Source organism: Mustela lutreola, chromosome 6 (assembly GCF_030435805.1).
Source record: "Mustela lutreola isolate mMusLut2 chromosome 6, mMusLut2.pri, whole genome shotgun sequence".
Lineage (NCBI taxonomy): Eukaryota > Metazoa > Chordata > Mammalia > Carnivora > Mustelidae > Mustela > Mustela lutreola.
Window position 1 is genome coordinate 98,644,814 of NC_081295.1, and position 16,544 is coordinate 98,661,357.

At 38.8% G+C, this 16,544-nt stretch overlaps 1 protein-coding gene across 15 annotated transcripts in view; it reads right to left on the reverse strand.

Moving 5' to 3' along the window:
- PKHD1 (PKHD1 ciliary IPT domain containing fibrocystin/polyductin) overlaps positions 1 to 16,544 on the reverse strand; it is a 475,577-nt gene that overhangs the window by 127,006 nt on the left and 332,027 nt on the right. For all 15 annotated transcript variants that reach the window (XR_009354742.1, XR_009354743.1, XM_059178234.1 and 12 more), the window contains one exon: positions 16,164 to 16,321. Coding sequence is in view for 13 of the 15 variants with exons in the window: in XM_059178234.1 (XP_059034217.1) it covers positions 16,164 to 16,321 (158 nt within the window). In the remaining 2 variants the exon portion in view is untranslated. The remainder of the gene's footprint in view (positions 1 to 16,163; positions 16,322 to 16,544) is intronic.

The following is a 16,544-nucleotide window of genomic DNA, read 5'->3' on the forward strand; positions in this document are numbered from 1 at the left end:
TGTGGCTCTTTTCCTGTCCAAGCCAAATGAAGAGCCAGGTTGAGGATCAGCAATCGCACCCTTGCCCGTTTCAGAAGAAATGTCACTCGGGGCATCCTGCAAAGGAATTCCCACCAGGTACTCCATGATGTCCCTCTTCCTTTTGGAGAAATGGGAGAAAGAAGGGGGAAAAAAAAAAAGAGGAAAATAAAGCAGGAACATGGGGGTAAGAAAGTCCGAGAGAGAGAGAGAGAGAGAGAGAGACCATCGGGTGCTTGTGCGTGACTCTCTTTCACATGGAATTAATGGTGGTTTAATGGGGTATGAAAGAATGTTTTACTGGAAACAATGAGGAACAATTGTCTAGCTCACGTTTCATTTCACAGGTCATTATTGCATTAAGAAGTAAATCGACCAAGTCCGGTAAATAACAGTGTGCGTATTGCCGAGAGCTTCAAACCAACAATTTTAGCCATTGCCAACTAATATCTCTGTCATTTTAACCCTTGCAGGGTAGTGCTAGGGGGCTAAACAATTATAGTCTTCACCCAGCTCTAGCAGGTGAGCATAATTCATTGCCCCTCTAGTCCCTTCTTTTGCAAAACCCAGGAGGCCATATTTTAGCATTGTTGTTTTGTTGATGAGCCAGCCTGAGCCCACTGCAGCTCTTGAAAAACAACCCCCATTTTAGCGAGTGCTGCAGGCGTCTTTAAACAGACTGCTTTCTCTGCAAAATTAATTGCTGCAAAACGCAATGCTCCCTCACCGAAGCTTTTGCAAGCTCATACTCAGCTATTTAGGTGGGCCATAGATGTGTCTGAGAGAGCCAGGGAAAATGAGCTGCTTTCCTTTATTATAGAAGTTCACATTTGTGTCGCCGAGCATCATCAGGCACCGGACATCCAGGAGTTTCTAATGCCTAAATTCTGCTTCCCTTCACTCAGGGGTAATTGGTGGAGGAAGCATATGCCAGCATAAGAAATAAATGCATCAAAGGTGGGTCAGGGAAAACAGTTGAAGTTAAAATACAGGTTCTAAAAGACATATTTAAATGCATATCAAAATAACATGTTCTTGCTTCAACTTAAAACAAAAATGAGACAAAATCAGGTTACAAATCATAAGGTTACATGATCACACCAAATAAATCAGGTTACACTGGTAATTTTTCCATTGAAACTTGGTGTTCACCCAGCAGACAAATATGGAATCCTCTGTGTGTCTATAATACCTCTGAAGCAAAACAGACGAGGTCTTACTCTTTCCCCGTAAGAAAAGAAAGCTTTCAAAGATCGCATCAGTGTTCCAACTTAATATTTCTTATGTCTGATTTTTTCACCTTTTACAACAAAAATTAAGACCTCACAAAGAACTATCATAGGCTAAATAATAACTTCTCAAAGATGTTCATGCCCTGACTCTGAACATGTGAATATACCAGAGGGGCTTTGCCACAGTGATTAAGGTGATGGATCTCGAAGTGGGGAAATTATCTGGGTGGGCCAGATCTGATCCTATAAACTTTTTTAAAAGCGAAGAACTTTCTCTGTCTAGAATCAGATGCAGCAGAAGAAAAGACAAGAGGGATTCGAAGCATGAGAAGAACACAATCCACCATTGCTGGCTTTGAAGGGTAAAGGGCCACAAGTCAGTGAATGTGGGCAGCCTTAGAAGCTAAGCATGACATCCAAGCCTAAGAGCAAAGAAATGGGGACCTTAGTCCTGCAATCCCATAGAACTGAATTTGGCCAAGAACCTGAGTGAGATTGGAGTGGATTCATCCCTAAATACTTCAGAAAAGAGTATAGTCCTGCCATGCTTTAATTTGGTCTTTGAAAGCCTCAAAGCAGAAAATAAGCTAAGTCTAACAGACTTCTGACTTACAGAACTGTGAAATGATGCATGGGTGTTGTTTTAAGCCACTAAATTTGTAGTAATTTGTTACAGCAGCAATAGAAGAGTAGCACACAAGAATCGTTAAGACATGATGCCCGAAATGCTCAAGTCATTGCACCAGTCAGAGCCATGATAAATGGTGGCAACAGAACAGTGGTCACTAGTATTTACTTTGTGCTTATCCCAATCCAGGCTTGTGGCTAAGTATTTTATATGCATGTGTCTTTTATAGCTCTAAGTTCTGCTCCTTTGCTTAGAAAGCATTCAGAGATAATAGAGCCTAGATGTAGGGATAGTCTGGTTTCCACACTGGCAATGCTCAAGGAGAGCTGCATCCTACCAACATTACCCAAAAAGGAAGAGATTATCACCCATGGCCACTTTAAAAAAAAAAAAAAATCAGCTTCACCTTCCTTTCTCCATGGCAATTACTTTCAGGAACTTACATTCAATTTTTATTAATATTTCTCCTGTGAGAGAGAGTTAAGCAAATTGGAATTGGGTCCTATAGGGAGTCCCTAATTCCATAGTAAAAAGATTGGCTTCTAGGTCTACGAAAATTTCTTTCCTTCTGTGTCCTTTTTCTTGACATGCTTTACATAATAACCAACTCATTTTTGAGGAATCCTTTTGTTATATAAATGAGTTTTACTATCATTATTCTAATTAAAATAATAAGTAATAAATATACATGATTTTTTTTAATATGGCAACTTTCCAGTTGTTCCCTCTGAGCAGTAGTACTGGAGACCAGGATAGCAGAGGGCTAAGAGGCAGGGAGTTTTCTTTCTCATTGTGTGTTTTAATGTTTTGTTTATTCATTCAACAAAAATGGGTGTCTTAAAAGTGGAGTTGCTGAGTCAGAACTTTTAAATTGTTAGCAGATGCCAAAAGGCTACATCAAATGATATTGGAGAATAAAGTCTGAAAGTCTAAGAACTCTTTCTGTGACATTCCCCAACATGGAGATGATCACACTTTTTAAGTCACTGCCAAGATAAGTGCTAAAGCAATAATATTAAGAGTAATTATAGTAGCAGAGGTCACCACTGTCTCAGTTGTCATAGTGGATACTTTTGTTGAGTTTCTCTCCTTTAATCCTTACAATAATCTTGAATATATAATATTGATGTGTCTTACTTCCTAAATGGGGAAACTGAGGCTCAGAGAGCATAAGAAACTTGATTGGAGTTGCACACCTAGTAAGTGAACACCATCCAGGCAGTAAGACACAGTATAAAAGCTTTTTCTTTTTTTTAAATAAAGATTTTATTTATTTTGACAGAGAGAGCACAAGCTGAGGGAGGAGCAGAGGCAGAGGGAGAAGCAGGCTCCCTGCTGAGCACAGGGACCCATCCCAGGACCTGGGATCATGACCTGAACCAAAAGCAGATGCTTAACTAACAGAGCCACTCAGGTGTCCCAGTGTAAAAGCTCTTAACAAATGCTTTGATTATGAGAAAAATTGTTTTTTTTATATGTTTACTGGCATTTGTATTTCTTTCTCTGTGAAATACATTTTGGAATCCTTTGACTCTTTTTAAATATTAGTAAATATTTAATCCTTAAATATTAGTAAGAATTTTTTGTTATTATCAGGTAATTAACTCTTTTCTCTGAGTTGTAAATTTTTCCTAGGTTTTTTAATTTAGCTTTTGATATTCTTTGCAGAACTTTTTAATTCTTAGCCAAATTTATCAAATATTTATTTTATATTTCCTGGATTTTGATTTGTGCTAAGAAAGATTTCCATAATGAGAAAAGTATAATCTCACCCATATTTTCTAGTAATTCTACATATTCAATTTTTTCCTCTTGAATCCATATGGAATTTATTTTTATAAAAAGTATGAATTTCTCAGTTTTTCCCAAGAAAGATCACCATAATGAGAGAAGTATAATCTCACCCATATTTTCTAGTAATTCTATATATTCAATTTTTTCCTCTTGAATCCATATGGAATTTACTTTTATAAAAAGTATGAATTTCTTGATTTTCCCTAAATGACTACTTAAATGTCTCAATGACATTAATTGAATAGTTTCTATTTTCCCATGATTTAAAATGTCATCTTTTTTATAAACTGATTTCTCAAATGCATTTAGATCTATTTCTGACCTTTAAAAATTTTTTGTTCCTTTGACACATCTATTTTCAGGATATTTTTAATAATTACACTCAAACCATCACAAAATGGCATTAGTTTTTACATTAGTGAGTGTGCAGATACATGGAGAAAAAACAGAGAACCAGATCAAAGAATCTTCCAGGTCCATAATATTGAAACAAGAAGGTCTGAGTCATGAACTTGTTTAGTTCCTATTGGTAAGGCACAAGTGTTTCATTTAATGATGGGACTGTTGAAGTATCCCCTTCCATTAAAATGCACCTGTGCACAACACACACACACAAACATACATAAGAATATATAAAATAAACAAAAAAATTCCATCCACCTTAGGTGTAAAATAAGCTAAAGTTTGAGCTTCTGCATTCTAAATCTTTCAATACTATTGTACCAAAAGATTGAACAGAGCAAAGCAGAATTCTTTCATTATTAAAATTTGAAGATTAGGAGCACAGTTTACTATTCAATGAAGTCTGGAAATAACCTGGGAGATGGAATAGGGAGTGGTGGCAGAGGCAAAGAAAGAAAGAGAAAAGTGAAGAAAACTAAGAAAAAAAGAGAGAACCAGGATATTATTGCAGCAAAAAGTCAAGTAACTTCATTTAGTTACAGATACTCAAAAATAGTCCCTCTTGTGGAACATTGATATTATCGATCTTCTCATACAACAAGGCATAGCAATGCGAAGAGACTTTTCAATAAAGGGTCCTTAACTTGAGTAGTAATATTCCTAGTCTCTGAAAACCTTGATGCTTTATTGGAGGACTGGGTATTTAAGCAGTAGCTCCTTAAGAGGTAATTTTGATAAGCTTCTTTCTTTTACTGCCTGGGTTATATGCCCAGAACTAATTAGGTGGTCTGTAGAATGGTTTCTAGTTTGGGGCTTAGTGTCCAATCCAAAGAAACCCAAGTTACATTGAATGACCTATAAAAGTGACTTATAAAAATGAAATTTAACAGAGATTAATAGTCTACTACATAGGTTAAAAAAAAAAAAAAGTCAGTTCTTTTTCTTTGACCTTCCAGAACTAAGGAAGAAAAATACCCATATGGTAACCATAGCTACAGGTAGTTATTTAGCCCTTGAACTATGACTACAGCAACTGAGAATTAAATTTTAAGTTGAATATAACTTTAATTATTTATAATTTAAAGTGTATTAGTGATTAATTGTTGGAAAATATTTAGGTATATTTGGAACAACTTGTACATGTGAATCTACTTTTTCAAATCAAATCCAGATACACATAAAATATTTCTGATGAAAATGTTGTTTCTGAATTGAGATACCTTATGACTATGAAATACAAACTAAATTTCAAATACACAACATGAAAAAAAATGTAAATATCACAATAGTTTCATATTAGAATAATCTTAAAATGGTAATGGTTTTAATATATTGGATTAAATAACATGTATTATTAAATTTAATTCCAATTCTTTTTCCTTTTTTAAACTGCCCACTATAAAATTTAAATTCTATTGGGGTTTGCATTATTATCTGTATAGGACAATGCTAGATAATGTTCTGGCTTCTTCATTTTGGAAAAACCATCAACAAATTGAAGAATATAAAAAAGTAGCCAGTTTAGAAAGTGAAGACCTGGAAACAATCTGTCATATGTTGGCTAACAGAAGGAATTTGGAATTTCTTTGCTTGATAGAGGCATACTGGGTTATTATAAGATCATTGTTTTGCTGATTTGAATATGTAAAAGGCTATAATATGGAGAGATTAAACCTGTACTTTTATACCAAAAGGTCAACTAGGTCATGGCTGGTGGAAATCATAGAAAGAATCTTCATAATTAAAATTATTCAAAATATATTTGGTAGCCCTGGAAGGGAGTGAATTCCAACTTCCTGAGAAAGTTAAAGGTAGAGACTATCTATGAATTCAATATATCTATTGAGTTTAAGGTGGAACATATTAACCTCCAAGGAACCATCCAAACTAAATATCTTGTAACCCAATTTCTTTCCCATTGGCATGTATCCCTACAAACTAATGAATTAACATGAGCCGGTATTTCCCAAAATGCATTCTAAAGTACACTAATTCCAACGAACATTAATGTGTAGTCTGAATAAGTATTCACAAGTTAAGAAGTTTGAGAAATATTGGATAATGCAAATTTAAATAGCATTTTTAAATTTAATTGCAGAACTTATCAGAGCCTTTAATATCTTAATTTACATGATGAATCTCCAAAATTTGAATAGTCAGAGTTTTCAAAATTTAGCCACAGACCACATATTCCACCATCTCCTGAGATGAGTGAATAGGGAACATTCTTTGAGAGAGCTTAAACAAATTATATATTAAGTAAATCTGTAAGATTTAGTTTGTGGAAGAGTTGACTGGACCTAAACTTGAATTCTTGCTATTTCGCTCATTTAGTCACCCATTACTCATTTATTCCTTCATTCAGCAAACATTTACTGTGCATATATTGTGTTCCAGGGATTATACTAAAAATTCAAGGATCTTGGCTGTCAAGGTATTCACAGTCTAGTGAGATGAGAAGCTTGAAAGATGATGGCAGGAAAGCATCAGTCGTGCTATAATAGAACTCAGTGATAGGTAGAGCAAGGACAGAAAGACCCAGAAGAACCCCATCTGTGTCTGGAAACCAGGGAGCATTCCACTGAGTCTGCTACTTCACAACACCCTCTTTGCCTGGCTTCTTTCATGCAGGATTTTCAATGCTTTACCTGATGTTCTAGGGTCACGGCAAACTCCATTTCCTTCCTAGAGCCCTTGTCTAGATCCCCAGGTATACATGGACTCTCCAGCATACATGCCAATTTTATATTAACTCATTTTCTCCAACTCGTAGCCTGGACCCCCCACACCCATGCACGAGGGCAAGGATGGCTTCTTATCTACCTTGCTGTGTCCTATTTAGGATACCCCGATAGTACATAGTACTTTGCTCTCAATGGACTCTCAAGAAACATCTAAGTTGGTGTGGGGAGGGCATACCTCCATCTATTGGGAGAAAAGGGAGGCTACAGAAAAATTACCATAAGAAATGTTTAAAAGATTTTATTTATTTGAGAAAGAAAGGGAATGAGCAGTGGGGAGGGACAGAGGGGAAAAGCCAGAGAGAGAAGAAGATTCCTTGCCTGAGCAGGAAGCCTGATACAGGCTCGATCCCAGGACTGGGGGATCATGACCTGAGCTGAAGGCAGATGCTTAACCAACTGAAACCACCTAGGTGCCCCACCACAATAAATTTTGATCTCATGATCAAAGCCTCTACTTTGTACTGCTCTACTGTTGTCACACAACTTCCAGGGGTTAATACTGGCAAAATGGGTTTCTTGGAGGGGACAGAGTCCATTTACTTCATACATGGGAAATGGCCATCTACACATGAAGAAGAACTAAGTGACATTTTTTTTTTTGTGGTCATTATTACCATTGCCTTTCAGAAATGTTATAGTAATTGAAAATGTTTTTAAATTTAAAAATCGATTTGTTACCATGTAAAATGGAAAAATGTAAATTCGTTGGTGAAATATCTCTCTGTGCAGCTCCCCACCAGATGATTCAGACCACACGATGATAATTATCTAAAAGTGGTTCCAAGCCCAGATTTTGGAATCAGACAAATATAGATTTAAATCTTGGTTCTGCACATTCTAAGTGCAGGACCATGAAAAATTAGTTAGCTTCTCCAAACTCTTATTTCTTTGAATGCTGAAAAGGGATAACAATCCCTACACATTAAGGTTGTTGAAAGCATAAATGGGAATGTTTATAACCCCCTTAGCATAATGCCTGGCACAGTGAATATGCTAGATATAATGGTAACTATTATTACTGCTAGTTGGGGTGGATAATTGCTAGAATAATTGCACAGTCTCCGTTTGCTTTGCTCTGTGTAGAAAGGACACTATGTGAGAAAGTTGATAGATCTAAGAAAGCTAACACTGGAGAATGTAGAGGAAAAAGGAAAAAGGAACTTAGCAAGAGGGTATATCACACACAGTGTGAAAAACACGGGTTCAGTTCGGAAACTTCCATTCATTAGTTTATGGCTTAGGCAAGTTACCTATATCTCTACAATAGTTTCCTTAGCTATAACAGGTAGGGAATAAGACCATCTACCTCATAGGGTATATTCTGTTGACGGGATTACATGAGATAACTCATCTGAAGTTCTTAGAACCGTCAGAAACATGGCAGATACTTCAGGAGTACTGGGTGTTAGCGGAAGATCTGAGAATCAAGGCAATCTCGGGAATTACAAAGTGTCCAGACTGAGGAGCGGCAACAGAATTATTCCCATGGCTCATATGCCTTCTCATGTCATCCTTTACAAGTCTCTTGCGAAAATCATTCCAACTCACACTCTGGGCGATTTCAAAACACAGTCAAACACTGTCACTCCATTCAGCGCTGGGAGATGTGGCGAGTCATGCGGGAGTGAGAGAATCAGGTGAAGGAAAGGTGCTCTCACAAAGGATCACAGAAAGCTTTGCCCTCTTCCACTTGGGAGAAAAATCCCTGCAGCCATGCATCCCCAAGATTCTAATATTTTCTGAGACTCTACTGTGACTTTATATTTTAATACCCTGACATCTGGAATCCTAAAAGTCTAATGTTTAACCATAAATATCTGCTGAGATTAAAGAGCTATATACCAAGTTTCAATCTTTGGGGCCTATAATTGCTTGGGAAAAGAGAATGGTATTTCCCCCTCTAGCTAGAAGAAAAAGACCTCTGCAAGCATAGATATTGGCAGACAAACCATTTCCTCTCTCCATTCTGTCCCCTCATTTTCTCCCTCCCTCTCCCTTCTCCCATTTTATAATACCATCTTGCTGTCATTCCCAGGACAAATGGGAAGAAAGAGAAGCCTGGAAAGCTTAAAGAAAAGACGCATTTTGAGATCTAGCAACAAAGGGTTGAGACGATGCTAGCTGCTCTGTCCGCAAGCAGCTGACCGTGTGTCTCCTGGGTTGCGGGAACTTTCCCATTATTTGGTAGGAAACTACTTCATCACTCCGTGGGCTGACAGTCAAATGCCAGCTTTATTTTCTTTTTTATCAACCTCATCTTTTATGTTTGATTTGAGGCCAGTCACTTTTAAGGTCTCCATAATGGTTTATAACTTTCTCAAGAAGCAACCAAGAAGGAACGCCATTTGAAAAATGTTTCTTACCCTCTCGTGGCAAAGAATGGGAAACTCTCACCTGTCCCAAAGATGGATTTGGTCAGAAGTCCTGGTCAGACCACAGGACTTTGCTGGGAATGACATCAAGGAAAGTGTGGGAAAAGCTTATCATGAGTTTAATTTTTTTAATATAATGATGCAATGTAGAATTTAAAAAATAAACTTTGCATTGAACTCACTTTTATCCAATGCTTTATTATTAAAGTGTCATTTTGAGGTCATTCAACTCACTTCAGTCCTAGCAAAAATAATCTACATTTTAAAAAGTTTAATATATTCTTATTATCTGAAGACTTAATTTAGATTGTGAATACTCCTATACCTTTTTAGTTCATGTCCTATTCCCTTTCTGGAATATATCCAGTGTGTATATAAGCAAGTATATTTATGCCTATGGTATTTGGCACAGGGAGGAAATGTTGGATTTTTTTGTGAGAAATTGAGACTGCTCACTTTTTAAATTAAAAACGTTGTCTTCATAACTTCCTGTCTATTTACTTCAAAGGAAACAAATGACTCTATTAGTTAGTGGTTCTCAAACCTTAGCACAGCAGAATAACTCAGGGAGGCTGTGTTTATGAGTCAATGTGTACCTGTGTCTATGTGTGTTTAAACACAAAGGCCTGGGCCTCACACATACCTTTTGACTCAAAATCCCCCCAACATGCAAATGAACGTTTAATGTCCTAGATAATTCTGATGATAAGTCAGCTACAGAAGCCACTGTCCCAAGCACATCAAATTTACCTCCTCAACTGAAAAATATTTGGCAAGAGAACAGGGTTTTTGTTTAGTTTTGTTTGTTTTTGTCTATTTTAAAATTTCCAGGCCATTGAGGATCAAGACTTTAAAAATTATAAATTAGGGATGCCTTGGTGGCTCAGTCAGTTAAGCGTCTACCTTCAGCTTGGGTCATGATCTCAGGATCCTGGGATCAAGTCCTGCATTGGGCTCCTTGCACTGTAGGGAGCCTGCTTCTCCCTCTGTCTGCTTCTCTCTCTGCTTGTGTTCTCTCTCTCTCTCCCTCTCCCTCTCTCTTTCTCTGACAAATAAATAAATAAAAACTTTTTTTTAATTTTTTAAAAAATTTATTTATTTGACAGATAGAGATCACAAGTAGGCAGAGAGGCAGGCAGAGAGAGAGGAGGAAGCAGGCTCCCCGCTGAGCAGAGAGCCTGATTTGGGGCTCAGTACCAGGACCCTGGGATCATGACTTGAGCCAAAGGCAGAGGCTTTAACCCACTGAGCCACTCAAGCACCCCATTAAAATCTTTAAGAAAAAAAAATTATCTGACCAATTAGACATACAAAATAAATCCCAAAAGTTTTCTTTCTAATAAATTAGAGTCAACAGACATAAAATTACTCTGTCAAGTTGCTATGATTCTAAGTGATGAATTCATGTCATTATTTCACTGTCAGTGAGTGTAATACTTTGCAGGCCAGCGCGTGTCAGCAGATGGCCTGTGGGGTGTGGTGCATTCCTAAGCCCCCTCCTAACTGCACTGCCTGCTCCCAGTCTGACTCCCACTCCCTATACATTTATTCCATGGCTGTAGGTACCATGTTTTCAGAGAATGAACATCATCCTCCAACCTCTGTCCTCCAACATCATCTTATCAAATTGTTCTGGCCTAGGAAGGAGCAGTTCCTGGCTACCTGTGACTACTCCCATTCCCATTAATTACACACCAGTAGCACTGATCACCTTCTCACCCACCTCTCAGACACGCAGAAACCATTCTTGGCTCAGAGGTTCTGTTCTGGCGGCTCTCTGTCCCTACAAGTCTCCTCCCTCTGCTCTGAGCAGTGACCCCCTTGTCCCTCATTCAGGTCTCCTTAGAAATGTACCTCTGTTTCAAATAGCCACTCCCTTACCCACACCTGCATGGACACACACACCCTTCAATCTACCTCTCTAACCCAAAACCCTATACTCTTTTCTTCATACCTCCCATCACTATTGGAATGTTTTTATTTGTTTATGTGTCTCTCTCCACTGGAACATAAGCTTAATGAAAGCAGGAGTATTGTTTCGTTCACAACCAGAGCTCCCATCCTTAGAAGCCTTGGTAGACCGTAGGAGGTCAAAATGTATTTGCACAATGAATGAAAATGCCAACTTCAGCATACGGCATGCGAAAGTTGCTCAAGGCGGGTCACCTTCCATGTCACACCCCCTTTCTCCTTTCTTCAGAGAAAGTAGACGGCTCAGAAACTGTAAAATGCCATTGGAAGTAAAACTCTGACTTCTTCCAGTCTTCTCTCAACCACACAGGTACTCCACGTGTACAAACTGGTCTGGGAGGTAAAGCTACCCATTTGGAGTCTGGGACAGACTGGAAATGACTAAGAAGCCAGAGAAGGGTGCTCTGGCACTGGTCTAGTCCCACCTGACTTGGTTTTTCTCCATGATTTTGGATCTTCAGATCATCATCTGCTTCCATAATCAAAAGAAACCCTTTCCAGAATAAAATGCAAATGGTCCTCAGAGGATCTCCTGCTTTGGATTAGCGGCTTAGCGCTCTATTGCCATGCATGTTTCAGAGTTGGCTGCAAATGCAAACTTACAGATAAGTACAAATCACAATTAACAGCTCACTTTTCCCCTGGCTACACACCCTGCATCACACAGATAGCAAAACCCACTGGCACAGTATTCCTTATAGCTGATCCACATGGATAATTCTTGCTTCTAATGCTAGAATATATGACAATACACCGGGACCTGTGGATATCTGTCTGGGTTGGGTAGCTCCACTGTGAACATATATGGGCAAATACAGTCTGTGTTTTTCAAATTAAAAATAACCCTCAAAGACAAGGAACTCCAAACCATTTATTAATAAAGTTGAGAAAGAACACAAGGGTGTGGCACACTCAATGCCACTTGGAATAAATATGAGAGCTGGTTCCAGTGGTCTCCATTTTCATTTCCTCTTCCTGTTCCACAGAAAATTATAGATTCTTGTCTTGAAGAGGAAAAATACAAAACAGACACTTCTCTTCAGATTAAATTTGTGCTTTTTCTCATCTATCAGATTGTGTACAGGAATTGGAAAGTGGCATACAAGAGAATGCTTTAAAATAGAAAGGGATGGGTCCTACGTGGCTCTGTCATTAAGCATCTGCCTTCGGCTCAGGTCATGTACCCAGAGTCCTGGAATGGAGCCCTACATCGGGCTCCCTGCTTCTCCCTTTCCTGTCCCCACTCCCCTCTACTTGTGTTCCCTCTCTCCCTGTCTCTCTCTGTCAAATAAATAAATAAAATCTTTTTTAAAAATAATTAAATAAGAACTAAAAAGAGACTTAGATTAGGGAAGGAGGATCTATTCATATTTTGGAAGTCAAAGAAAAACCCTACAATCCTGTCAGCACTTGGAAGACACCATTTACACTATGTGCTATCTCCTTCACTGCAGGAAGACAGATTGTGTTTTCAGCACAGTAAACAGCAGGCTCTACTGTGGAAATCCTTGCAGTTGGTACCTATAGCAACCTCATTTAAAATGTTACAAAGCTTTAAAACATCAGGAGTTGAAAGCAGTCAGTCATATACACCTTCCTATATACATTCAACCACACACACACACACACACACACACACACACAAACATTCACACTCACACTTATGCTTGTCTACACACTGACAGTAAGTGGAATGTTCTACTGTAATATCTGCTGGAGTTTTACTACTGAATCAGATTTTACAAACACACCAGAAAGTTAAGAAACAAAATATACAACAAGCCACAAGAACATGTCTATGCCTAACCACTATATTTATACCATATGGCAAGCAACCATCTGAGTTCATCCAACCACCCCATTACTTACATATGGAGCATTTTTTTTTAAAGATTTTTTAACCTGTTTGAGAGCGAGAAAGAGCATGCATGAGGAGGGGGAGGAAAAGAGGGAGAGGGAGCAGCAGACTCCCCGCTAAACAGGGAGCCCAGGACACTAGGATCATGACCTGAGCTGAAGGCAGACACTTAACCAACTGAGACACCCAGAGGCCCTTACACATGGAGTATTTGATCAACATTTTAGAGCTCCAGTTTGTCCCAGACATTTTCAGTGTCACAGGTATATGTTTTCAGAACTCACCTTCACCCTCCAAAGACTGCTAATGGAACCTACCACTTCTTCTGAGAAAGGTTTGTTCCTGGTCACAGGTAAGAGCACAGTTAGCCTTTCTTCAGGGACAGCAGAGAGGATAGAGAGTTAATTTCCAGAAGAATCCTTCAACCGATGACAAGTAGGGATTTGAATATAAATACCTTGGCTTCTTCATAGCTTAGCAGGGATACATTTCAGTCACGGGCCCAGGGTCTCCTGGAGCTCCCCTCAAAACTTGAGCTCCAGCTCTCTACAGTAGAGATCAGTTTGATTCCATCTTTCCTGGCTTCAACTCTTTCCCTGTCTTACGTCACTACTTCTCTACTTTCCATACTTACCTCCTCCCATAAAGTACTAGAGTCTAAGCCTTACATCCATGGCTATCTCTGGAGCAACCCAACTAAGACACTCTTCAGCCCTTATTCTTTTCTGAAATGTAATTTCCATTAATACTCTGGCACCCAAGACCATCGGTACTGATTCTCAACAATGAGGTCCTCACCCAAACCACAAGTGTAGAAATCCCTCACAATTATGCCTGTACTTTGTTTGAAAGTAAGATGCTTTCTCCATGGTATTTATGTAATAGTGGGGTAACTCTTAAAGCCAAAAGGATAGCTTACTGTAGAAAGCTATCTGAATACATATAGTAGTAAATAAGAGAGCCGCTGCCTATCTTTTTTTTTTCCTTTTGCTATGCTGCATGTATTTTCTCAATATATACTTTCTCTGCATTTTATTACTCTGTGCAAACAATGTATGTGCTAGTTATATTCAACAGATATGACCAACTTATCAAAGTGAATATTTACTTAGCATATTCCATGTACTCAGCACTGACTTTTTAAAACCTATATCATAGCCCCCACAACTTGTCATCCTGTTGCAAAGATAAGACTTCAACCTATAAAAATATTTAAGAGAAATATGAAAAAGTGGTGAGGCATGAAATTGTATGGTAATTAAAAGACCTTTGTAGAAACTTCTGTAAATCCCAAATGCTAAAAGTAGCAGTGGTTCAAAAGGAAATAAGGTGGCTACAAGGAAAAAGAGACTGAGGAAAGTCTTGGTTCCAGATTTTCTACTATGGGTAAATCCTTAGACCCAGGACCTAAATTGAAACCTCAGTTTCTTCTACACATTCTTGAAGGGTTTGGGGCAAACAACTTTAGTATTCTCCTTAGCTATCAACAATTCATTCCCTTGATCAACCCATCAACTACTCTTCGTTGAACATTCCCCAAGTAGACAACAATGAACAGGACAAAACTCTTGCTCTAAGTTTGCACTTTAAAAGGCAAACAGTGAATCGACCAGTAAACAAGTGTGTTTGCAATATAATTTCAAATAGTAGAACTCTGATAAAAAAGAAAGCAGGCATAGTAGAACTAGAGAATAATGGGCCCATAATTTTTTTGGACAGGGTGACCAGGGATGGCTTCTCTGAGGAGCTATCATTTGAACAGAAGGAGCAAGATCTGCAAAGAAATGAGAAAAGGAGATTTCGGGAAGAGGAAACAGCACATGCAAAGGCCAGCCCTGGGGTAGGAGTAAGCCTAGCATGTTAAAGAAATCATAAGACTATGATGAATAAGTAAAAAAGGTGTCACAGGTAGTCAGGGACCAGATTCAATAAGACTTATAGGCTTGTAGTTTGGATTTCATTCTAGGGGAATGGAAAACTATTGGAAAGTTGAAAAGATCACTCTGGCTGCCATGTGAAAAATAGATTGTGGGGTTTAAGAACAGAAGAAAGAAGCCCATTCCTTTGTTGGGTGAGAGATGATGATGGTTTACAAATGAGAGAATTTATATCAGAAAAAGGAATAAAGGATCACTCCTAGATCTTTTTACTTAAATAATCTCATGAGTGATGATACCAATTACAGAGGTAGGATCAACTAGGCAAGAAGCAGGCTGGGGAGGCAGGCAGAGCTCAAGAATCCATTTAGGATATGTTGAGTCTGAAATGCTGATTGTACTTCCCAATGGAGTCAGTTGTATATATCAAACAAAAGTTCAGGGCTGGAGATATAAACTGGAAGTCATCAGTGGTAGAAGATATTTCAACCTTGAACTTAGCAAGATTAGGGAGAGAACAAAATAGATCTGAGAACATAGTCCTGGAACATTCATTCACTTAGAACTTAAAAATGGAAAGAGAGACTAGAAGAGAAGTCTGGAAAGAATCCACCACTGAGACAAAAAGAAAGGTGGGGAAATTCTTTAGATTTATGTACAACAGTGTCCACCTGACCTCAAACAGAAACTCAGAGTCCCATTGTTTGTGGGCGTAGAAGACGGATGATCTCTCCAGGGTTATGGCTATGAAAACTGGTCCCTAAATGGGCTCTGGTTGCATCAGCAAGAAGAAGGAATTTTGAGTAGAGCCCCGCCCTCCCCAAGGACAATGAACAGATAAAGGAAGAAAACCGCATGACATCTCCTTTGCCACCCTCCCCAGACTGAGAGCCTTTCAGTCTGGAGGTAAGAGAACTGTTGACTCAGAGGACAGAGGAGCTGGTTCCCTGGCTGACTGTGGGGCAGGGAGTGGTGAGAGTACTGCTCCAGGAGCAGGTGAGCGTGCTGGTGAGAGGAAGTACTCACCTGGGGACAGAGCTGCATTGTGGGAATCTGTGCATTATACAGAGATGTAAGTGATCTTGTGGGGGGATAACAACACTCTAATGGCATCTTTCAATCCTCAGCATTCCTTCAGTAGCACAGACTCCACCTGGAACTCAGTTCCTCTCCTGGTGATTCGGTTCCCACTAGAGGACCCAGCCAAACCAGCTCCTTCACAGGCATACTCCCTCTGCTGGAGGCATCAAGTTCAGATACAACTAACCTGTGTTGAAGAAGGATCCAGTCCATTCTGCCTCCATTTTAGGAAACACTGACACTGGTGGTGGCAGACCCAGGGCTCTCCCATCCAGATCCTTAAAGAGATATTTTCTTGGATTTTCACAATCTGATTCAGGGCAGACCAGCATTTCTAAACCTTTCCTGTAAAGGCAGACAGAAAGCACCTCTCTCATTCCATGATAAGCAACACAAAGAAAACAGGTATTGGAAGCACTAACATGAAAAAGAAATTCAGGATGCCTGAGTGGTTCAGGCAGTTAAGATCTGACCCTTGGTTTTGTTTTGTTTTGTTTTGTTTTTTTAAGATTTTATTTATTTATTTGACAGACAGAGAGATTACAAGTAGGCAGAGAGTCAGGCAGAG